Below are 19,849 nucleotides of genomic sequence, written 5' to 3'. Positions count from 1 at the left end.
CATGCAGTACAAAAATCCCAACCCCAGAATTGGCATTTGTTTGTCACCTCCCCCAAAAAGTGGAATAAAAAGTGATCAAAAAGTTGCCCGTTTATGGCAGTAGACTTTACTGCATGTGGAAAGGGTTACTTGCCTCTGGTGCCCACCACACTTCTGAAATAGACTGTCCATCCGATCCAAGCCCTGCTTCCCGCAGACTGGGCATTTGGGAAGCATATTGAGAGTTATTGCACTCACGTGGTCATTTGGAGAGAATGCATGGACTACTCTGTACCTGTTGCTGCTATATGTACTACAACTCCCTTCATCTATTTAGTTTAGAGAGACCAACCAAGCAGACCTGGTCGTGGACTCCACCATCCGTCCGCTGGCCCTGATCTCCTCTGCTCATCCACACCAGCCAGGAGCCCCAAGCCTAGGGTGTGCCCCGATGAGGAAGAAGGGGGGTGGCCCAGGGAACCCCGGAGCAAGACCACTACCCTCATTGCCACCGCCACCACTTCCATCCTTTCCATATCCTGCCACCAGAGGTCACACTACATTTTTTCCGGAAGAGTAAAAATACTCTTCTGACCATTTTGAGGAGTATTTTACCCGAGGAGGAGTAGGAAAGTTGCGTTAATACAAATACATAATACGTAGGCCTGCGCTTGCTTGCTGCGTTTGGAGCCTTTGTTGCAGATGCTGGTGAAGGACCAGACAGAAAACCCTTATATGCAGCTTCTCCCTGTCAGTTAGGCCTGGGTTCACGTCACATTTTTGTCATACATTTAATGTACAAGAAAAAAAACATATATATGTAAAAAGACGCCTCAGACAGATGCCATACTGTGCATCCGTCACCATAGATTTCCATTGTAAATATATATATACGTTAGCCACCATGTTTTTTTGCTGGACTTTGCAGGATGGAGAAAAAAAACGTGGTACACTACACTTCCCAGTCTGCAGAGTTCTTTAGCGGTGGTGTGAACGGGGCCAAAGAGGAGAGTATTTATGTGGGGGCCATTACTGATCTGAGTAACAGCAGACAATTATAGCCAAGTGATAAAGTCCAGACCAATATGGCAGATCTTCCCTGTACTTTATCACTTGGCACTCCACACTGCACCGCGTACATCACACACTGCACCGCGTACATCACACACGCACTGCACCGCGTACATCACACACTGCACCGCGTACATCACACACGCACTGCACCGCGTACATCACACACGCTGCACCGCGTACATCACACACGCTGCACCGCGTACATCACACTCGCTGGACCGCATACATCACACGCGCTGCCACCGCATACATCACACGCGCTGCCACCGCATACATCACACACGCTGCACCGCGTACATCACAACACGCTGCACCGCGTACATCACACACGCTGCACCGCGTACATCACACACGCTGCACCGCGTACATCAAACACGCTGCACCGCGTACATCACACACGCTGCACCGCGTACATCACACACGCTGCACCGCGTACATCACACACGCTGCACCGGTACATCACCACAGCATGCATCACTTACATCACACACTGCACCGCGTACATCACACACACACACTGCACCGTGTACATCACACACACTGCACCGTGTACATCACACACACTGCACCGCGTACATCACACACACTGCACCGCGTACATCACACACACTGCACCGCGTACATCACACACACTGCACCGCGCACATCACACACACTGCACCGCGTACATCACACACGATGTACCGCGTATATCACACGCGCTGCACCGCATACATCACACGTGCTGCACCGCATACATCACACGCGCTGCACCACATACATCACACGCGCTGCACCGCATACATCACACGCGCTGCACCGCATACATCACACGCGCTGCACCGCGTACATCACACACACTGCACCGCGCACATCACACACGCTGCACCTCGTACATCACACACGATGTACCGCGTATATCACACGCGCTGCACCGCGTACATCACACGCGCTGCAACCGCATACATCACACGCGCTGCACCGCATACATCACACGCGCTGCACCGCATACATCACACGCGCTGCACCGCGTACAATCACAGCCGCTGCACCGCGTACATCACACGCGCTGCACCGGTACATCACACACGCTGCACCGCGTACCATCACACACACTGCACCGCGTACATCACACACACTGCATCACATACATCACACACACACTGCACCACGTACATCACACACACACTGCACCACGTACATCACACACACTGCACCGCGTACATCACACACCTGCACCGCGTACATCACACACACTGCACCGCGCACATCACACACTCTGCACCGCGTACATCACACACACTGCATCACATACATCACACACTGCACCGCGTACATCACACACGCTGCACCGCATACATCACACACGCTGCACCGCGTACATCTCACACACACTATCACATACATCACACACACACTGCACCGCATACATCACACGCTGCACCGCGTACATCTCACACACACTGCACCGCGTACATCACACACTGCATCACATCCATCACACACACTGCACCGCGTACATCACACTCGCTGCATCGCGTACATCACACTCGCTGCACCGCCTACATCACACACGCCGCACCGCGTACATCACACTCGCTGCATCGCGTACATCACACACAGCACCGCATACATCACACACGCTGCACTATACACATCAGTGTGATATATGTGACGCAGTGTGTGCGGTTAGGTCATGGTCAGGAGAATAAAGCGGTATGAGTGAAATGTAAGGTTTATGGATGCAGTTGGATTTAATGAAGCCATAACACAGAATGTTGTCGGAGAGGGAATGTGATACTTAGGTCCATTATAGGGTTATTATTACTGTAATATGAAAGGAGCCAGGATTATCCACTAATGAGGTGGGGCTGGTCTTTCCTGGACCAGTGCTGCAATTGCTTCTCTTCCAACTAATTTGAATGGCACAAACTCTTTCTGAGCAAACTTGTCTGCCTCTGCCCCGGCTGCGGAGGGTGGCAGGAGACACTGTTACCTGGTAACTTGGGCGCCATCGGCTGCTCTGCTTGCTTCCAGGATCTTATCTCAGCCTGGGGTGGCATTATCTCCCTTTTTCAGGTCACAGCATGTTTTGCTGACCACCAAACTGGGCCATGGTTGCCAGGGTCCTTGCGCAGCGCACCCGGCACTCCTTGCTGCAGCCACCCCCGGGAGCCGGCTTCCCCTACTTTAGGACCCGTATCTCTCCAGCGGCCGCCCAAACTAACCAATAACAAAGCTTACGATTAGGAGCTTTGCTATTGGTTATTTAAAGCACAGGCAGCGTTGTACAGGCGTTATTGTGACCTCTGCATGCCACTATGCCTTCCCTGCAGCCCAGCATGCTTACAGACCATGCCAAAATGCACAGATGCCAATGTCACCTCAGGGACTATCATTTCTATGACCCCCATCCTTCAGTTTACCGCAAGAAAAGAGAGGTGGTCGCACAACCCTTCTATTGAACTCTATGAGAGTTATGGAACCATGGTTAGGGAATCCTGCTGGATCTGAACTGGTCCACCATACCCACCTGTTTAATAGGTATCATGTTGGGGGTCATCCTGGTGCAAATATTTGGCATGAGGAGCACGTTCCATATGGGACAACCTGCAACTTTGGGGAATATGTTGGTGAAGGCAGAGTCCTATCTTATCTGCCACATAAATGTCCTGGAGCTTGTTGGTGCCCAATCTGGAAACCGGTATTGCCCTTTGCCACCAGTTATGACTAGTGTTGCGCAAATCGAAGCCAAACGAAATGACTTGGATCCGAATTTCAGGAAAAATTTGATTGGCTGCAAAGCCGAATTTCTTCACGCTTTGTGATAACGAATCTATTGTTCCTGAAATGGCAGCAAAATACATAATCGCCTCACCCATTTGCTCATCGTGGTCATCTTGGTTGAAGAAATGTTGTAACATCAGATCAGCGATAAACGTGGCATATAAGGTGTTCAATGACGGGGGGGGAGGGGGGGGCGGCACAATAGCCATTTCACGTCACTACTTATACAGGGATATGATTTGTGACGTAGTAATGAAATTCGGCGAAGCAGCCAAATCTACCGTAATTTTTCAGAACTTGGCTCATCACTAGCTTTGAGCCTGGGGATCAGTGTTAAACCACATATCGTAAAAAGTTTTTGTTGTGTCTGAACTTTTGTTTTTCTTTTCATGGCCCGTCTCCGTTCATTTCCCACCACCCACACACCCGAATCTAACGGGAATACGTGACACAATAGTTCAGCTCCTTACATGTCTTTGGAAAATAAATTAGACATTTTTGACTTTCTCTAACTTTTTGGGGGTTTTTTTTACTGGCGGGCCAGGCAGAAGTCCCGCATTGAGATGCTATTTTTTGACCTCCGTCTGACTCCGCTTACTTTAAATTTTTGGTGACTGGATTCACATCTTACATTTCAGTCGAGACCTAAGTTGAAAGAATAACTTCCCGACTCCCCCATTAAAGCGACGATGGGCGTAATGATATATTTATCCAGTAAACATTAGGACCCTAGCTTTAGTAATTTTTTCGGTTTTTGCCCTTCTGCATTGCAGAATCAGATTTTTTTCTTCCTCTGCGCTAATGACCAGGCCGAGAAGAAGAACATCCTTTTCTGCAGTTTTGCTTCTTCCCAGTTTAATGGTCTCTCTTGCTTTGTAAGCAATGTCGACAGAACGCCCGTTCCATCTCTCCGGCAATCATTCCTCGCTTCACTGTCCAGGGCCAAGATTTATCCAAGACAACGATTCAATTTATTCGTCTGTTTAAGCGCACACACAAAATGTGACAGGACTGCAAAAAAAAATTTTTTTTAAATCTGTGTTTTTTTTTTTATCGACATGAGCGGTTTTGATATCCTCAGTCGTTACCTTTAAATCTTCTCTGTCTTCCAGATGACAGATCTACGGTGCTATTGACTGATGCTGACTTTGGAGAGTCATCAAAACAGAAGTCGTTAACGGTCACTCACACGGTGCATTACCAGTCCGTCTCGCAGGCCACCGGACCCTTGGTCGATGTGTCAGATGCTCGACCTGGAACAAGTAAGTGTTTTGACATTTTATGTACCTATATAGAAATATTTAATATAGTTGTTTTTAGATTTTGTAATTTTTTTATTTATTTTTATTATTTTTTTTGTTTCATTTTACTATTCTTTTACCTATTTTATACATTCTTCACATGCTTCATTACATATTATTATTTTTATTTTTTTCAGACACATTTTTTTTACAAAATTCATATAGGGCGTTAAAGGGCTTGGTCATTTTTCTATTGTTATTTTGGCAGCCCGTGCCCGCTTCTGTGCAGATTTCCCGGGCGGGCACAGGTGCCGCTTCACTTACTCTGCTGCTTGTCCGGCTGTCCAGACCCGCTGCTCCTCCTCTGGCCTCCTGCTACAGGCATCATAGCCCTGTCCTCCATTTTTTTAGCTGCAAGCTGTGACCTGCACCTGCCAGCCTGTTCTTTCTGCTCTGCTCGTGGGGCACACATGTTTCTTGGCTCTAAAAGGGCTAGCATGCACATACCCTAATCTTCACTAACCAATGGCTGGCTAATCTGGAGTACTTAAACGACCTTTCTCAATGGGAGAATATCTGAACAATAGGTGTTCTAGTCTGCTAGACCATGCTAAGGTGTTCTATTTTGTCTGCCCGTGTACCTACTTCTGCCTGATTCCTGACTCTGACCTGTGCCTGATTACCATATTGCCCAATTACCATATTGACCATTTGCTGCCTACCCTGACATGGACTTGTTTTATGGATCCGCACGAACTCTGCAGGCCCTACCTTTACTTGTTACTGACTGAGTTTTGCCTTATCCTTTGATGCCCTGCACCTGTGCCACTGATGCCCCATGGGTCAGCTGTCAACCACACTGAGACTACTCCAGGAGGTAATGGTCTGGTGGCTCCTCTGCAGCAAATTCCAGATCCCTGTATAGGAGTTAAAGATGAATACCAGGGGGCTACCAGGATAATGCCCTTAGGTTTTGTCCAAAGTCAAACTGTCATGGAACCATGAACCAGACGTACAACAGAGATGAGTGGAAATAAGAAGGCTTTATTGGAAATCAAGCCGTAGCAAAAGTCCAAACGGATGGCTAAACCGAAGCAGGGTCTTGCGTAGACAGAGGTCAGGAACCAGGAGGGTGGTCAGACGAAGCCAGGATCAGGAACCAACGGGGTAGTCAGACGAAGCCAGGATCAGGAACCAACGGGGTAGTCAGACGAAGCCAGGATCAGGAACCAACGGGGTAGTCAGACGAGGCCAGGATCAGGAACCAGAAGCAGCAGCAGTCTTAGAAGCATGTGAACACAGGAGGACCAAGCAAGGAACTGAAGCCACAGACCTTCTATATATATGAGCTAGGCATCCAGCTCCTCCCAGTGGGAAGGAAAAGCCGCAGGGTGGGAGGCTACAAGAAACCCAGAAACCAAGATGGCCGCCAGCACATGTCAAACGAAGGTAAGACCATGACAGTACCTCCCCCTCAAGGGCCCCTCCTCCGCGGAGTAAGGAACGGTTTCTGAGGGAAGCGTGCGTGGAAGGCTCGGAGCAAAGCAGGAGCATGGACATCTGCGGAGGGAACCCAGGAACGCTCCTCTGGACCATAACCACGCCAATGGACCAAAAACTGCAACCGACCGCGGACCAGGCGTGAGTCCAGGATATTGCTCACCTCATATTCCTCATGATTGCCCACTTGGACCATACGGGGCCGAGGAACCGAGGAAGTGAAACGATTACACACCAACGGCTTCAACAGGGAGACATGAAACACGTTGGAGATCCGCATGCCAGGAGGAAGCGCAAGGGCATAGGCTACCGGGTTTACCCTGCGAAGCACTCGGAAGGGACCAACAAAGCGAGGCGCCAGCTTGGGAGTGGGCACTCGAAGGTTGAGGTTGCGGGTGGACAACCATACACGGTCTCCGACCTGGTAGGAAGGAGCGGGCGCTCGTCTGCGATCAGCCTGGAGTCTCTGGCGCTGCGCAGAGACCTCAAGGGACCTCTGGATCTGTACCCAAGAAGCACGTAGGACGGAAAGGTGATCCTCCACAGCCGGAGTATCCTGGGGAGAGAATACCTCCGGTAACACGGCAGGTTGGAACCCATAATTGGCCATGAAGGGAGACGTCCCAGAGGAAGAGTTCACCGCCGTGTTCCTGGCAAACTCAGCCCAAGGCAGGAGGTCAACCCAATTGTCTTGGTGATCGGAGACATAGCAACGAAGGAATTGCTCCAAGGCCTGATTAGATCGTTCTGCGGCCCCATTGGACTGAGGGTGGTAGGCCGAGGAGAAAGAGAGATGAATCCCCAACTGGGAGCAAAAGGCGCGCCAGAACCTGGACACAAACTGACTCCCCCGATCCGACACAATCTCCTTGGGCAAACCGTGCAACCGGAAGACCTCCCTGGCGAAAATCGTGGCCAACTCTTGTGCAGAGGGTAACTTCTTGAGAGGAACACAGTGGCACATTTTGGAAAACCGGTCCACAATCATGAGAATGACCGTATGGCCTCGGGATGCAGGGAGGTCCACAATGAAATCTATCCCCAGGTGTGACCATGGGCGCTCCCCGGTGGCTATGGGTTGCAAAAGGCCCAACGGAAGGTGCCGAGGGGACTTACTCTGGGCACAAACGGAGCATGCCGCTACATATGCGGCGATGTCGGAACGTAGAGAAGGCCACCAGAACAGACGTGAAACAGCCCAGGACAGCTGGTTCTTTCCAGGATGCCCCGCGGCCTTGGAGTTATGGTAGGTCCGCAACAACCGAGTGCGCAACTCCTCAGGCACAAAACACCTGCCGTTGGGTCTCCCAGAGGGAGCACCAGATTGAGCCGCCAAAATCTGCTCACCCAGGGGAGAGGTCAGGCTGGTGCGAATGGCGGCCAGGATCTGATTCGGAGGTATGACCGAAGTCGGAATCGACTCCTCCCCGGACAGCTCGGAGTACTGCCGTGATAAGGCATCCGCTCTGATGTTCTTGGAACCGGGTAGGTAGGAGACCACGTAATTAAAACGTGACAAGAACAGAGCCCATCTGGCCTGACGTGGTGTCAATCTCTTGGCCTCAGAAAGGTAGGTCAGATTCTTGTGGTCCGTCAGGATGAGAACCGGAACCACCGAGCCCTCGAGCAAGTGCCTCCATTCTTTAAGGGCCTGCACGATGGCCAATAACTCCCTGTCACCAATCTGATAGTTGCACTCCGCGGAAGACAGTTTCCGGGAGTAAAACCCACAGGGAAGCAGAGGACCCTCTGGTGTTCTACGCTGAGACAGAAGGGCGCCTACTCCCGTCTCAGACGCGTCCACCTCGAGGACAAAGGGCAACCCAGGGTTGGGATGCGACAGAATCGGAGCCGACACAAAGGCGGACTTTAGAGCCTCAAAAGCTCGGATGGCCTCGAGCGGCCAGACCTGGAAATTACTGCCCTTCCTGGTCAGATCCGTGAGAGGCTTGGCTAGCATGGAAAAGTCCCTGATGAACTTCCGATAATAATTGGCGAAGCCCAAAAAGCGCTGCAGGGCACGGAGACCACTGGGCTGGGGCCACTGTAAGACAGCCGAAACCTTCTCAGGATCCATGGAGAACCCCTCAGCGGAAATGATGTAACCTAAGAAGGTTACCTGGGATCGGTGAAATTCGCATTTCTCAAGCTTACCGAACAGCCTGTTCTCTCGTAACCGTTGCAACACTCGTCTGACATCCATAATGTGGGCCTCCATGGATTCAGAATATACCAAGATGTCATCCAAATAGACCACCACACACTGCTGCAACAGGTCACGGAAAACATCGTTGATGAATTCCTGGAAGACTGCGGGCGCATTGCACAACCCAAAGGGCATAACCAAGGATTCATAATGACCGGTCCTGGTGTTAAACGCGGTCTTCCACTCATCGCCCGCCTTGATCCTTACCAGGTTATATGCCGCCCTCAGGTCGAGTTTGGTAAAGACCGTGGCCCCTTTGAGGCGATCGAACAGCTCGGAAATCAAGGGTATCGGGTAAGCGTTCTTGATCGTGATGCGATTGAGACCCCTGTAATCGATGCAAGGCCTCAACTCACCTCCCTTCTTTTTCACAAAGAAAAATCCAGCCCCTGCCGGGGACGAGGATTTGCGAATGTGTCCGCGTGAAAGCGCCTCCCTCACGTACTCCTCCATGGCCTCATTCTCCGCTACCGACAGTGGATAGACTTTGCCACGAGGAGGAACGGCACCGGATTGTAACTCTATGGCACAATCGTATGGGCGGTGCGGAGGTAGGGCAACCGCGCGCACCTTATCGAATACATCCCGGTACTCTTCGTATTCAGGAGGCAACAGAGAGTCCGAGGAAGTACACAGCAACTTGACAGGCCCCTGGATGCAACTAACCCCACACTGCGGTGACCACGAGAGGATCTCGACCGATCTCCAATCGAAAGTCGGATTATGCTTCTGGAGCCAGGGGTACCCCAAGACCACCGAGTAGTGTGGAGACGAAATAACCTGGAGACAGACCGACTCTCTGTGAACGGCACCAATGGCTATCCCCACTGGAAGGGTCTCATGAGTCACGTGTGGCGGCAGAAGGGGTCTGCCGTCTATCGCCTCAAGAGCCAGTGGGGAACCTCGAGGCTGCAGAGGAATGGAATTGGCGGCAACGAACACTCTATCAATGAACAAACCACCAGCACCAGAGTCCACCAACGCCTGGGTCGTCACCGAGCCCCCGACCCAGGAGAGGACAACCGTGATCAGTGGTTTGTCAACACGGGAAACCGGGGACGAGGAGACTCCACCCAAGATCTGCCCCCGACAGGACCTCAGGTGCGAGCGTTCTCCCGGACGGTTCGGACATGCCAACCGAAAATGCCCACCGAGACCACAGTACATGCATCGGCCCTCGCGTCTCCGGAGTGCCCTCTCCCCCTCGGACAGGCGAGCAAACCCCCGCTGCATGGGTTCACCCCCAGACAAGTCATCCCCAGGAGGCGTGGGAGGAGAGGGAGGCACGGGTGGGACAGCAAACGTAGGCGCCAATCTGTTAGGAGACCTCCGCAGGCTCTCCTTAAAGGAAAGTCTCTCCCTGAGTCTGGTGTCAATCAAAATCAGGAAAGAAATAAGGGACTCGAGCTCCACTGGTAGGTCCTTAGCTGCAACCTCATCATTCAAGGCATCCGAGAGACCATGAGAGAAAGCAGCGACCAGAGCCTCATTATTCCAGCCCACCTCTGCTGCCAGGGTACGAAACTCAATGGCGTATTCAGCTACGGATCGTGAACCCTGTCTGATGGACATAAGGAGCTTCGCAGCAGAGGCAGCACGAGCCGGCACATCGAATACCTTCCGAAGAGAAGCAACAAAACCGGAAAACTCGGCAACCACCGGATTGTTGTTCTCCCATAAAGGGCTGGCCCAGGCCAAGGCCTTGTCCAAGAGCAGCGAGATCAAGAAGCCCACCTTTGATCTCTCAGTAGGAAAGGCATGTGGCAGCAACTCGAAATAAATGCCCACCTGGTTAAGGAAACCTCGGCACTGAGTTGGCTCTCCCCCAAAGCGCTGTGGAAGGGGGGCAGAACCGGTCATACCCCGAGACACCGCAGGCGCAGCAACAGGTGTCGGGGTAGACTCTGGCGCAACAACCGGGGCGGCAGTAGGAGCGGGCCCAGGAGCGACAACCGACCCATCGGCAACGGAAGCGAAATGAGCCGTGCGTTCAAGCAGGGTTTGCAACGCCACAGCGAACCGACCCAACAGGTGATCCTGCTGATCAAGTCTGGCAACCAGCGTAGTTAGCGAGGATGGCCCTGTACCGTCAGAATTCATGGCTTGGTCCTAATGTCATGGAACCATGAACCAGACGTACAACAGAGATGAGTGGAAATAAGAAGGCTTTATTGGAAATCAAGCCGTAGCAAAAGTCCAAACGGATGGCTAAACCGAAGCAGGGTCTTGCGTAGACAGAGGTCAGGAACCAGGAGGGTGGTCAGACGAAGCCAGGATCAGGAACCAACGGGGTAGTCAGACGAAGCCAGGATCAGGAACCAACGGGGTAGTCAGACGAAGCCAGGATCAGGAACCAACGGGGTAGTCAGACGAAGCCAGGATCAGGAACCAACGGGGTAGTCAGACGAGGCCAGGATCAGGAACCAGAAGCAGCAGCAGTCTTAGAAGCATGTGAACACAGGAGGACCAAGCAAGGAACTGAAGCCACAGACCTTCTATATATATGAGCTAGGCATCCAGCTCCTCCCAGTGGGAAGGAGAAGCCGCAGGGTGGGAGGCTACAAGAAACCCAGAAACCAAGATGGCCGCCAGCACATGTCAAACGAAGGTAAGACCATGACACAAACTGGTTGGTTGACACAGTGGTTCCATACCAACTGCCATAACCTTTATGAAAATATTGCCGGGGTATGTCCAAGTGATATCACGACCTGGGGAGGGTCACCTGGCCAACCTGTCAATGACTGTGACTGTGTGGACACTTCCGTTTGTCTGTCTCTATTGTGTGTGCCGCGAATCCAAGGACCAGTGCATGTGCAGTACAAAACTACCTCGTCCACTGTCTTCCCGTCCAAGACAAGTAGTAGTGGCCTAGTGTAGCAGAGCTGGAGAATTAATGTAGCAGATTGTGGCCTAGTGTAGCAGAGCTGGAGAATTAATGTAGCAGATTGTGGCCTAGTGTAGCAGAGATTCATGTTAAAACCTCTACAAAACAGAGCAGAAAAAAACATCATGGGAATAATATTGCACTTCTGGAGAACTCTGGACTAAGGTTGAGTATTCCTAACATCACAGCTATGTGATATGGTAATGATAATGAAGGACCGGCACTCCCAAATTGCTGTGAATTATTCTTTTATTGTCACTCTATCTGTGACGCGTTTCGGCCCAAACACAATATAGCGCAACTGCGCTTTCAGATCATTGAGGAAATACCATCACCACGCCGTGGAGGAAACAGGAATGAAATGCTGATGAGACGTGAGGCCTACTGGATTCACCGTCTCCAAACCCTTGAGCCGATGGGTTTCAATCGTGAATATGCGCTCAATAGATTTTTATAATTGTATCAATTTTTCTTATTGCATTTATGTCTCTACTTATGTGTCATTTTATATGATGTTTCCACAGCGCAATTGAAATGAGGTGATTTACCCTTTTGGATATACCACCATGGCGAACTGCTGATCTTCACCCTATACACATCCACAGCTGTGGCTTTATTGGTTACCCTGATGACGTTACGTCAGAGCTGTAGGGTTTTGGCGGGGTATTTAAGTTTGTTTGTTATGGCACGTTCTCACTGTTTGACGAAGGCACCAGAAGTGCCGAAACGCGTCACAGATAGAGTGACAACAAAAGAATAATTCACAGCAATTTGGGAGTGCCGGTCCTTCATTATCATGACTATTGTCCGGGATTCCAACCCTAGGACCGTGCACCGGCACGCTACTACACAGTGCCGACTGATCCATAAGGTATACTCCTCTATGTGATATGCTGATCATGAGCATTAGGACCGGCCCTACAACATGTGCCTGTGGGTTCTGAAGCGAGGAGTGCGCCCATCCCCCTCCCATTACAGCTTTATTAATTAATTTGTTAAATGATAATCGTTTGTGTAATCAGCTGGAGTTCTCTTTAATAATATATGGAGTTATTTTCTCCGGCTTCCAGAGGTAGAGTTAATTGATTGAAAGCCTGAAAACAGAAAATTACATCTTGCATTTTGTTGAGGAGAATCGCTCCGGAGAGCACAGTATGTGGTTAACCCCTTCCAAGCACCAGTGTCTCTAAAACTAAAGGGATCTATTATTTATGCAAAGGCGCATTACTTCTAATGTAAGGGTGATTGCAGAATGCCCACATAGACAGGTCATTGGTGACAATTCCAGTGGGAACAGTAACGGCCACAGTATTGGTTGTCACCCAACTTTGCCAAAAACAGGTATAATGTTGGTTCCTATTAAGTACGTTGCTTTTGAAGGGATGATCATGACATCCCCTTTACTAAAAACAGTGGTCCTGATGATCAGCTCCAGCTCAGTTTCGTCTGGCTGCACATTTCTTCTGCAGTGGCCTCTACAGGGGAAAAGTAGTATTACATGATGCCCATTCACATGAATGAGAGACCGTGTAATAAGTGGTCTGAGTAAGTCCTCCAGAGCAGAGGCCACTCTCACTTAGCGGCTCTCAGCTCTAGTGAAAGGGGGTTCTCCCATGATTCATGTAAAAAATAAAAATTGATCAGATGATAAAAATCATATAGTACATGACAATCTCTTTCTAACAAAGCTAGAACCAGCCCTGTACCTCACATGGACCCAGAGATCTCCTCATTCATTGCTCTACTAGATTTATATCAAGCGGACAGCTCAGGGGGCGTGTCTCAGCTCTCCCTATCACAGCTCAGGGGGCGTGTCTCAGCTCTCCCTATCACAGCTCAGGGGGCGTGTCTCAGCCTTCCCCATCACAACTCAGAAGGCAATTAAATGATGAAACTATGCATGTGCGACCTTCTCAGTAAGCAGGTCAAAGAAATAAGAAAATGAAAAAACTGCAGGTGGCGCTATACAGATACATTTTTTCAAATAACTCAGTGGCTTTATAAGATTTTTAATTACATGCAGCTACAAAAGTATTCAGATCCAGGGGCTGGTTTGAAAACTGTAGAATATTTTTTGTTGGACAACCCTTTTAATAAAGGGGATTCTAAGTGGGCTCATAAGACAACCCCTTAAATCCTAGAACAATCCAAAAATATTTGTTATACCCATTGACTTAAACAAGCTTATAAAAATAAGAGTAAAAATCCATAAGGCTTATTTCACACATTCTGGCTTTTTTCAGATAATTTTTTATTTTTTGCCAACTTTTCTGCCATTTTTCAACTTCTATAGAAAAACTTATGGGAAAATGAAAAGGGGTAGCCAAAAAATAAATAAATAATAATAATAATAATATATATATATGTAAAAGAAAATCTAGCACACATTTATGATTGGTGTCACTTTCACTACTAATTTGCTTTACTCACCTATTGATCTTGCGTGATGCTGTCTGCTCCAATCACATCCAATGCTGCGTTTGTACCTACGGCTCCCTGACAGAACTTAGGTGGACACGATTCAACTCACAGCTGGCCCGTTAGAATGTGTCTGTTGATGATTCCAAGCAGCTAGACACTATTTCATTCTGAATGCAGCTTTAGTGGTGACTAGAGCAGAGGACATTCTATCCCTTGGTTCGCAAATCGAGCAATGTATGTCGCTCACCAATAATATTCAATGACTGTTCTAGATCCCATGATTATGCAAGGTGTCGCCCAACTTTCCTAGTGCAGATTAGCAGGAAACCATTTTGTAACTGTACTGATATAGTACATATTCATAGAATTGGTACTCCACCGTTCGCTAGAACGAGGAGTCAGAAGCGCTCAGCCGAGTGCAGCTTCTCCTCGCTGCTAAGAGCGAGACTGTAGACGAATTCAATAGAAAGTTTGTGTTCTCCATTCACTTCCAAAGCTGCCTTCAGTATTCTGCTAGTTGCTATTTGGAATCAGCCAGGACCGCGCTTATCTTGTGCAGATCTGAAATAATCACTTCTTATACTCCATTCACATCCAAAGCTGCATTCAGTATTCTGCTAGTTGCTATTTGGAATCAGCCAGGACAGCGCTTATCTTTAATCTGGAATAACATTACATTTTATACTCCATTCACCACCAAAACGGCATTCAGTATTTTGCTGGTTGCTTCTTGGAGTCAGTCAGCACAGCGCTGACAGACTAACCTTCAGCGCCTCACGTCAGCCTGTATAATGCAGTGTATTCTGGTAAAGTGCATTGTGGGAGATGAAACGTTTCTTCTCCGTCAGTTTATTGTACAGTGTGTTTTGTACAATGCTCCAAAGCAGACACCCTGAACCAGCAGGGGATGCAGGGAGATGTGAAGATAGCCAGCTCAAGTACAAAATAGGTTCCTGCAGAGAAATACGAGCAAACGAAGTCGCCCTTAAGGGGGAAGTCTCAATACGATGACCGTTTCCTATGAGGAAGCCGTCTGGGTGATCAGCTGATCACTGGGGGAAGTTGCAGCCTCTGTGGCCACTACAGGACAAATGTGGTATTACACGGCGTCTATTCAGATCTAATAGTCTGCGCCAGTCTAATTTCTAAAAGACTGTTCTCATGACTGACACTTTCTTTCTTACAGATCCAACCACCAGGAAAAATGCAAAAGCCGGTCCGGCTGCCCGCAACAGATACGCAAGTCAGTGGACGCTTAACAGACCCCACCCCACCATATCCGCGCACACACTAACCACAGACTGGAGGCTACCGACTCCGAGAGCCACCGGATCAGTAGACAAGGAGAGCGACAGCTACAGTGTCAGCCCGTCACAGGACACAGGTAACCACTACTAGATGTGCCGGGTACTGGACCTCAGCAGAATTAGCATTTCCTCTGGTCAGGCGGGAAGAACTGCACCTCACTTTACTGCCATGTGGGAAAGACGCTTGATGACCCCCTATCATAACCAGAATGAAATTGTCACAGCACCCCATCACTGGTGCTCGGGGGGAATGTCTGTGGCAGACGCTCTCGGGGGCATGTCTGTGGCAGACGCTCTCGGGGGCATGTCTGTGGCAGACGCTCTCGGGGGCATGTCTGTGGCAGACGCTCTCGGGGGCATGTCTGTGGCAGACGCTCTCGGGGGCATGTCTGTGGCAGACGCTCTCGGGGGCATGTCTGTGGCAGACGCTCTCGGGGGCATGTCTGTGGCAGACGCTCTCGAGGGCATGTCTGTGGCAGACGCTCTCGGGGGCATCTTTGTGGCAGATGCTCTCGGGGGCATCTCTGTGGCAGATGCTCTCGGGGCATCTCTGTGGCAGATGCTCTCGGGGGCATCTCTGTGGCAGATGCTCTCGGGGGCATCTCTGTGGCAGATGCTCTCGGGGGCATCTCTGTGGCAGATGCTCTCGGGGGCATCTCTGTGGCAGATGCTCTCTGGGGGCATGTCTGTGGCAGATGCTCTCGGGGGCATGTCTTTGGCAGATGCTCTCGGGGGCATGTCTTTGGCAGATGCTCTCGGGGGCATGTCTTTGGCAGATGCTCTCGGGGGCATGTCTTTGGCAGATGCTCTCGGGGGCATGTGTTTGGCAGATGCTCTCGGGGGCATCTCTGTGGCAGATGCTCTCGGGGGCATCTCTGTGGCAGATGCTCTCGGGGGCATCTCTGTGGCAGATGCTCTCGGGGGCATCTCTGTGGCAGATGCTCTCGGGGGCATCTCTGTGGCAGATGCTCTCGGGGGCATCTCTGTGGCAGATGCTCTCGGGGGCATCTCTGTGGCAGATGCTCTCGGGGGCATCTCTGTGGCAGATGCTCTCGGGGGCATCTCTGTGGCAGATGCTCTCGGGGGCATCTCTGTGGCAGATGCTCTAGGGGGCATCTCTGTGGCAGATGCTCTCGGGGGCATCTCTGTGGCAGACGCTCTCGGGGGCACCTCTGTGACAGACGCTCTCGGGGGCACCTCTGTGGCAGACGCTCTCGGGGGCACCTCTGTGGCAGGCGCTCTAGGGGGCACCTCTGTGGCAGACGCTCTCGGGGGCATCTCTGTGGCAGATGCTCTCGGGGGCATGTCTGTGGATTTGCACCCCTTTGGAGTTTACGCCCATAGCACCAGTTCACGTAAGTGCCATCCCACAGATGCACTGGGGTCACAATAATACAGAGGTTCGGATGAGGGGCGCCCAGGGGTCGACTAGCAATTTAAAGTGGCCTTGGAAGAATAAAACAAAAAGTGGCCCAGATTGTCAGAATGGTGGACCAACATAAGTTAACAAGTGAGTCAAAACAAGTGCCCGAGTATTAGTGACACCCCCCCTATAGTGCCACCAGAAATAATGCCCCCTAAAATACTCCAGTAATAATATTGTCCCATATAGTGCCCCCAACAATAATAATATGCCCCACTGTGCTACCAACAATAATAATGGCTCCTAAAACGGCTCTCTAGTGCCTCCAGCGATAAGAACACCCCTATTGTGCCCCCAGTGTTAAAAGTCCTGTATTGTGCTGCAGTATTAAAATGTCCCCAGTTCCTCCAGTAATGCCCCTATAATATCCCGATTATTAAAATATGTCCTTATAGTGCCCACTCTAATGTTGACCTCGTATTAAAAATCCCCCCAGTGAGTAATGCCCCTATAGGGCTGGCAGTAATGCCCTCAGTGGTGGCCCCTTTGACTAACACTGCCTCCTGTAGTGCCCACCTCCTGCTGCACACTGCTTTCTCTGGCTCAGGCAGTTGCGTTCAAACTGATGACATCATAGCATTGGGAGCGTCAGATTGTCATGTACCATCTGGCAGCCGTGCAGGAACCTCCGGCGACCCACTGGGCATTGGCCCTCATTATGGTAGAGTCTATGGCCAGTCCACTGCTGGGGGGCATAAGTGGACATCCCCTCTCATGACCCACTGACCTGACTTTCCCCTCACGTGCCCGCCCCATGCCAGCATTGCTGATACCATTTGTGTATAAATCCGTAATAATCTGCAGACACAGAAATCCGTGATTCTCTCTGCGGATGAAACGCTTCTCCCTCCAATTCCGTCAGTAAATCTGTGACATCGCTGTTCCTATGGTAACTTCATTCATCGGCCTCTCCGGCAAAACTAGATTAGAAACCCTATTACCGGCAGATAGGAGATCATGTCTGTCTGATTGGCTTTGTCTGTGCTCTCAATCCGCTGCCCGGGAAAGTGCGGCTACACTGGGGGTCGCTGCTTCTCCTCTGCTCGCATTAGGGGGCGCTGCTGCTCCGCCACTCACACTGGGGGTCGCTGCTGCTCCTCCACTCACACTGGGGGTCGCTGCTGCTCCTCCACTCACACTGGGGGTCGCTGCTGCTCCTCCACTCACACTGGGGGTCGCTGCTCCTCCTCCACTCACACTGGGGGGTCGCTGCTGCTGCTCCTCCACTCACACTGCGGGGTCGCTGCTGCTCCTAAACTCACACTGGGGGTCTCAGCTGCTCCTCCACTCACACTGGGGGTCGCTGCTGCTCCTCCACTCACACTGCGGGGTCGCTGCTGATCCTCCACTCACACTGGGGGTCACTGCTGCTTCTCCACTCACACCGGGGGTCGCTGCTCCTCCTCCACTCACACTGGGGGGTCGCTGCTCCTCCTCCACTCACACTGGGGGTCACTGCTGCTTCTCCACTCACACTGGGGGTCGCTGCTGCTCCTCCACTCACACTGGGGGTCGCTGCTGCTCCTCCACTCACACTGCGGGGTCGCTGCTGATCCTCCACTCACACTGGGGGTCGCTGCTGCTCCTCCACTCACACTGGGGGTCGCTGCTGCTCCTCCACTCACACTGCGGGGTCGCTGCTGATCCTCCACTCACACTGGGGGTCGCTGCTCCTCCTCCACTCACACTGGGGGGTCGCTGCTCCTCCTCCACTCACACTGAGGGTCACTGCTGCTTCTCCACTCACACTGGGGGTCGCTGCTGCTCCTCCACTCACACTGGGGGTCACTGCTGCTCCTCCACTCACACTGGGGGGCGCTGCTGCTCCTCCACACACACTGCGGGGTCGCTGCTGATCCTCCACTCACACTGGGGGTCACTGCTGCTTCTCCACTCACACTGCGGGGTCGCTGCTGATCCTCCACTCACACTGGGGGTCACTGCTGCTTCTCCACTCACACTGGGGGTCGCTGCTCCTCCTCCACTCACACTGGGGGGTCGCTGCTCCTCCTCCACTCACACTGGGGGTCGCTGCTGCTCCTCCACTCACACTGGGGGGCGCTGCTGCTCCTCCACTCACACTGGGGGTCACTGCTGCTTCTCCACTCACACTGGGGGTCGCTGCTGCTCCTCCACTCACACTGGGGGGCGCTGCTGCTCCTCCACACACACTGGGGGTCACTGCTGCTCCTCCACGCACATTGGGGGGCGCTGCTGCTCCTCCACGCACAGTGGGGGGTGCTGCTGCACCTCCACGCACATTGGGGGGCGCTGCTGCTCCTCCACACACATTGGGGGGTGCTGCTGCACCTCCACACACATATTGGGGGGCGCTGCTGCTCCTCCACACACATTGGGGGGGCGCTTCTGCACCTCCACACACATATTGGGGGGCGCTGCTGCTCCTCCACACACATTGGGGGGTGCTGCTGCACCTCCACACACATATTGGGGGGCGCTGCTGCTCCTCCACTCACCTCTTCTCCCATCTGCAGCCGGATTTATGAATGTGAATGCGGAAGGTGGAGGTGATTTCCCAATTGAAATACGTCCTGAGCCAATAAAGGGATTACAAGGCGCAATAATTGATTTTCTTGTAAGCTGCTTACCCGATGAGAAATTGTCTTAATATTACCGAGGATGATTAAGCAATTAAAAATCGTATAGATTAAGAGGCCGTGTGCGCGGCCACCGCCAGGCGCTCCAGTATTGATCGTCTGTTTACTTCCAGAAAGTACATTGTGTTCCGATGCAGTCAGTCTTTAGCTTTCTGGATTATTGGACATTCCGGACCATCAGTACAGTCCTAATTAGAGGGCAGTGCAGAGAGCAGCGGCGTGCGCAGGGGCTGTATTATGTGCCCATGGGGTAACTTCCAGGATAGCAGGTAGCGTTGAGCGAATCGAAGTTAGCGTTGTAGAATTCGATCCGAAATTCCAGAAAAAACTGCTTCGCCACAAATCCGAATTTCTTGGCACTTTGTGGTAACGAATCAATTTTTTCAGAAATGGCGGGGAAAAAAATGCATACTCTACACATTCATTT

The 19,849-nt window shown here is 51.3% G+C and overlaps 1 protein-coding gene across 1 annotated transcript in view; it reads left to right on the top strand.

The window, feature by feature from the left end:
* The first annotated feature begins 4,508 nt into the window (after nt 1–4,508).
* LOC122931830 (Down syndrome cell adhesion molecule homolog) overlaps nt 4,509–19,849 on the top strand; it is a 53,763-nt gene continuing 38,422 nt past the window's right edge. Inside the window, exons 1-4 of the mRNA XM_044285887.1 lie at nt 4,509–4,514; nt 4,593–4,680; nt 4,932–5,081; nt 15,261–15,458. Of these exons, the coding sequence (XP_044141822.1) occupies nt 4,509–4,514; nt 4,593–4,680; nt 4,932–5,081; nt 15,261–15,458 (442 nt within the window). The remainder of the gene's footprint in view (nt 4,515–4,592; nt 4,681–4,931; nt 5,082–15,260; nt 15,459–19,849) is intronic.

The sequence above is a fragment of the Bufo gargarizans genome, chromosome 3, assembly GCF_014858855.1.
Source record: "Bufo gargarizans isolate SCDJY-AF-19 chromosome 3, ASM1485885v1, whole genome shotgun sequence".
NCBI classification, from domain to species: Eukaryota; Metazoa; Chordata; class Amphibia; order Anura; family Bufonidae; genus Bufo; species Bufo gargarizans.
The sequence above is the reverse complement of the archived record's forward strand: the minus strand, read 5'-3'. Positions and strand labels throughout refer to the sequence as shown.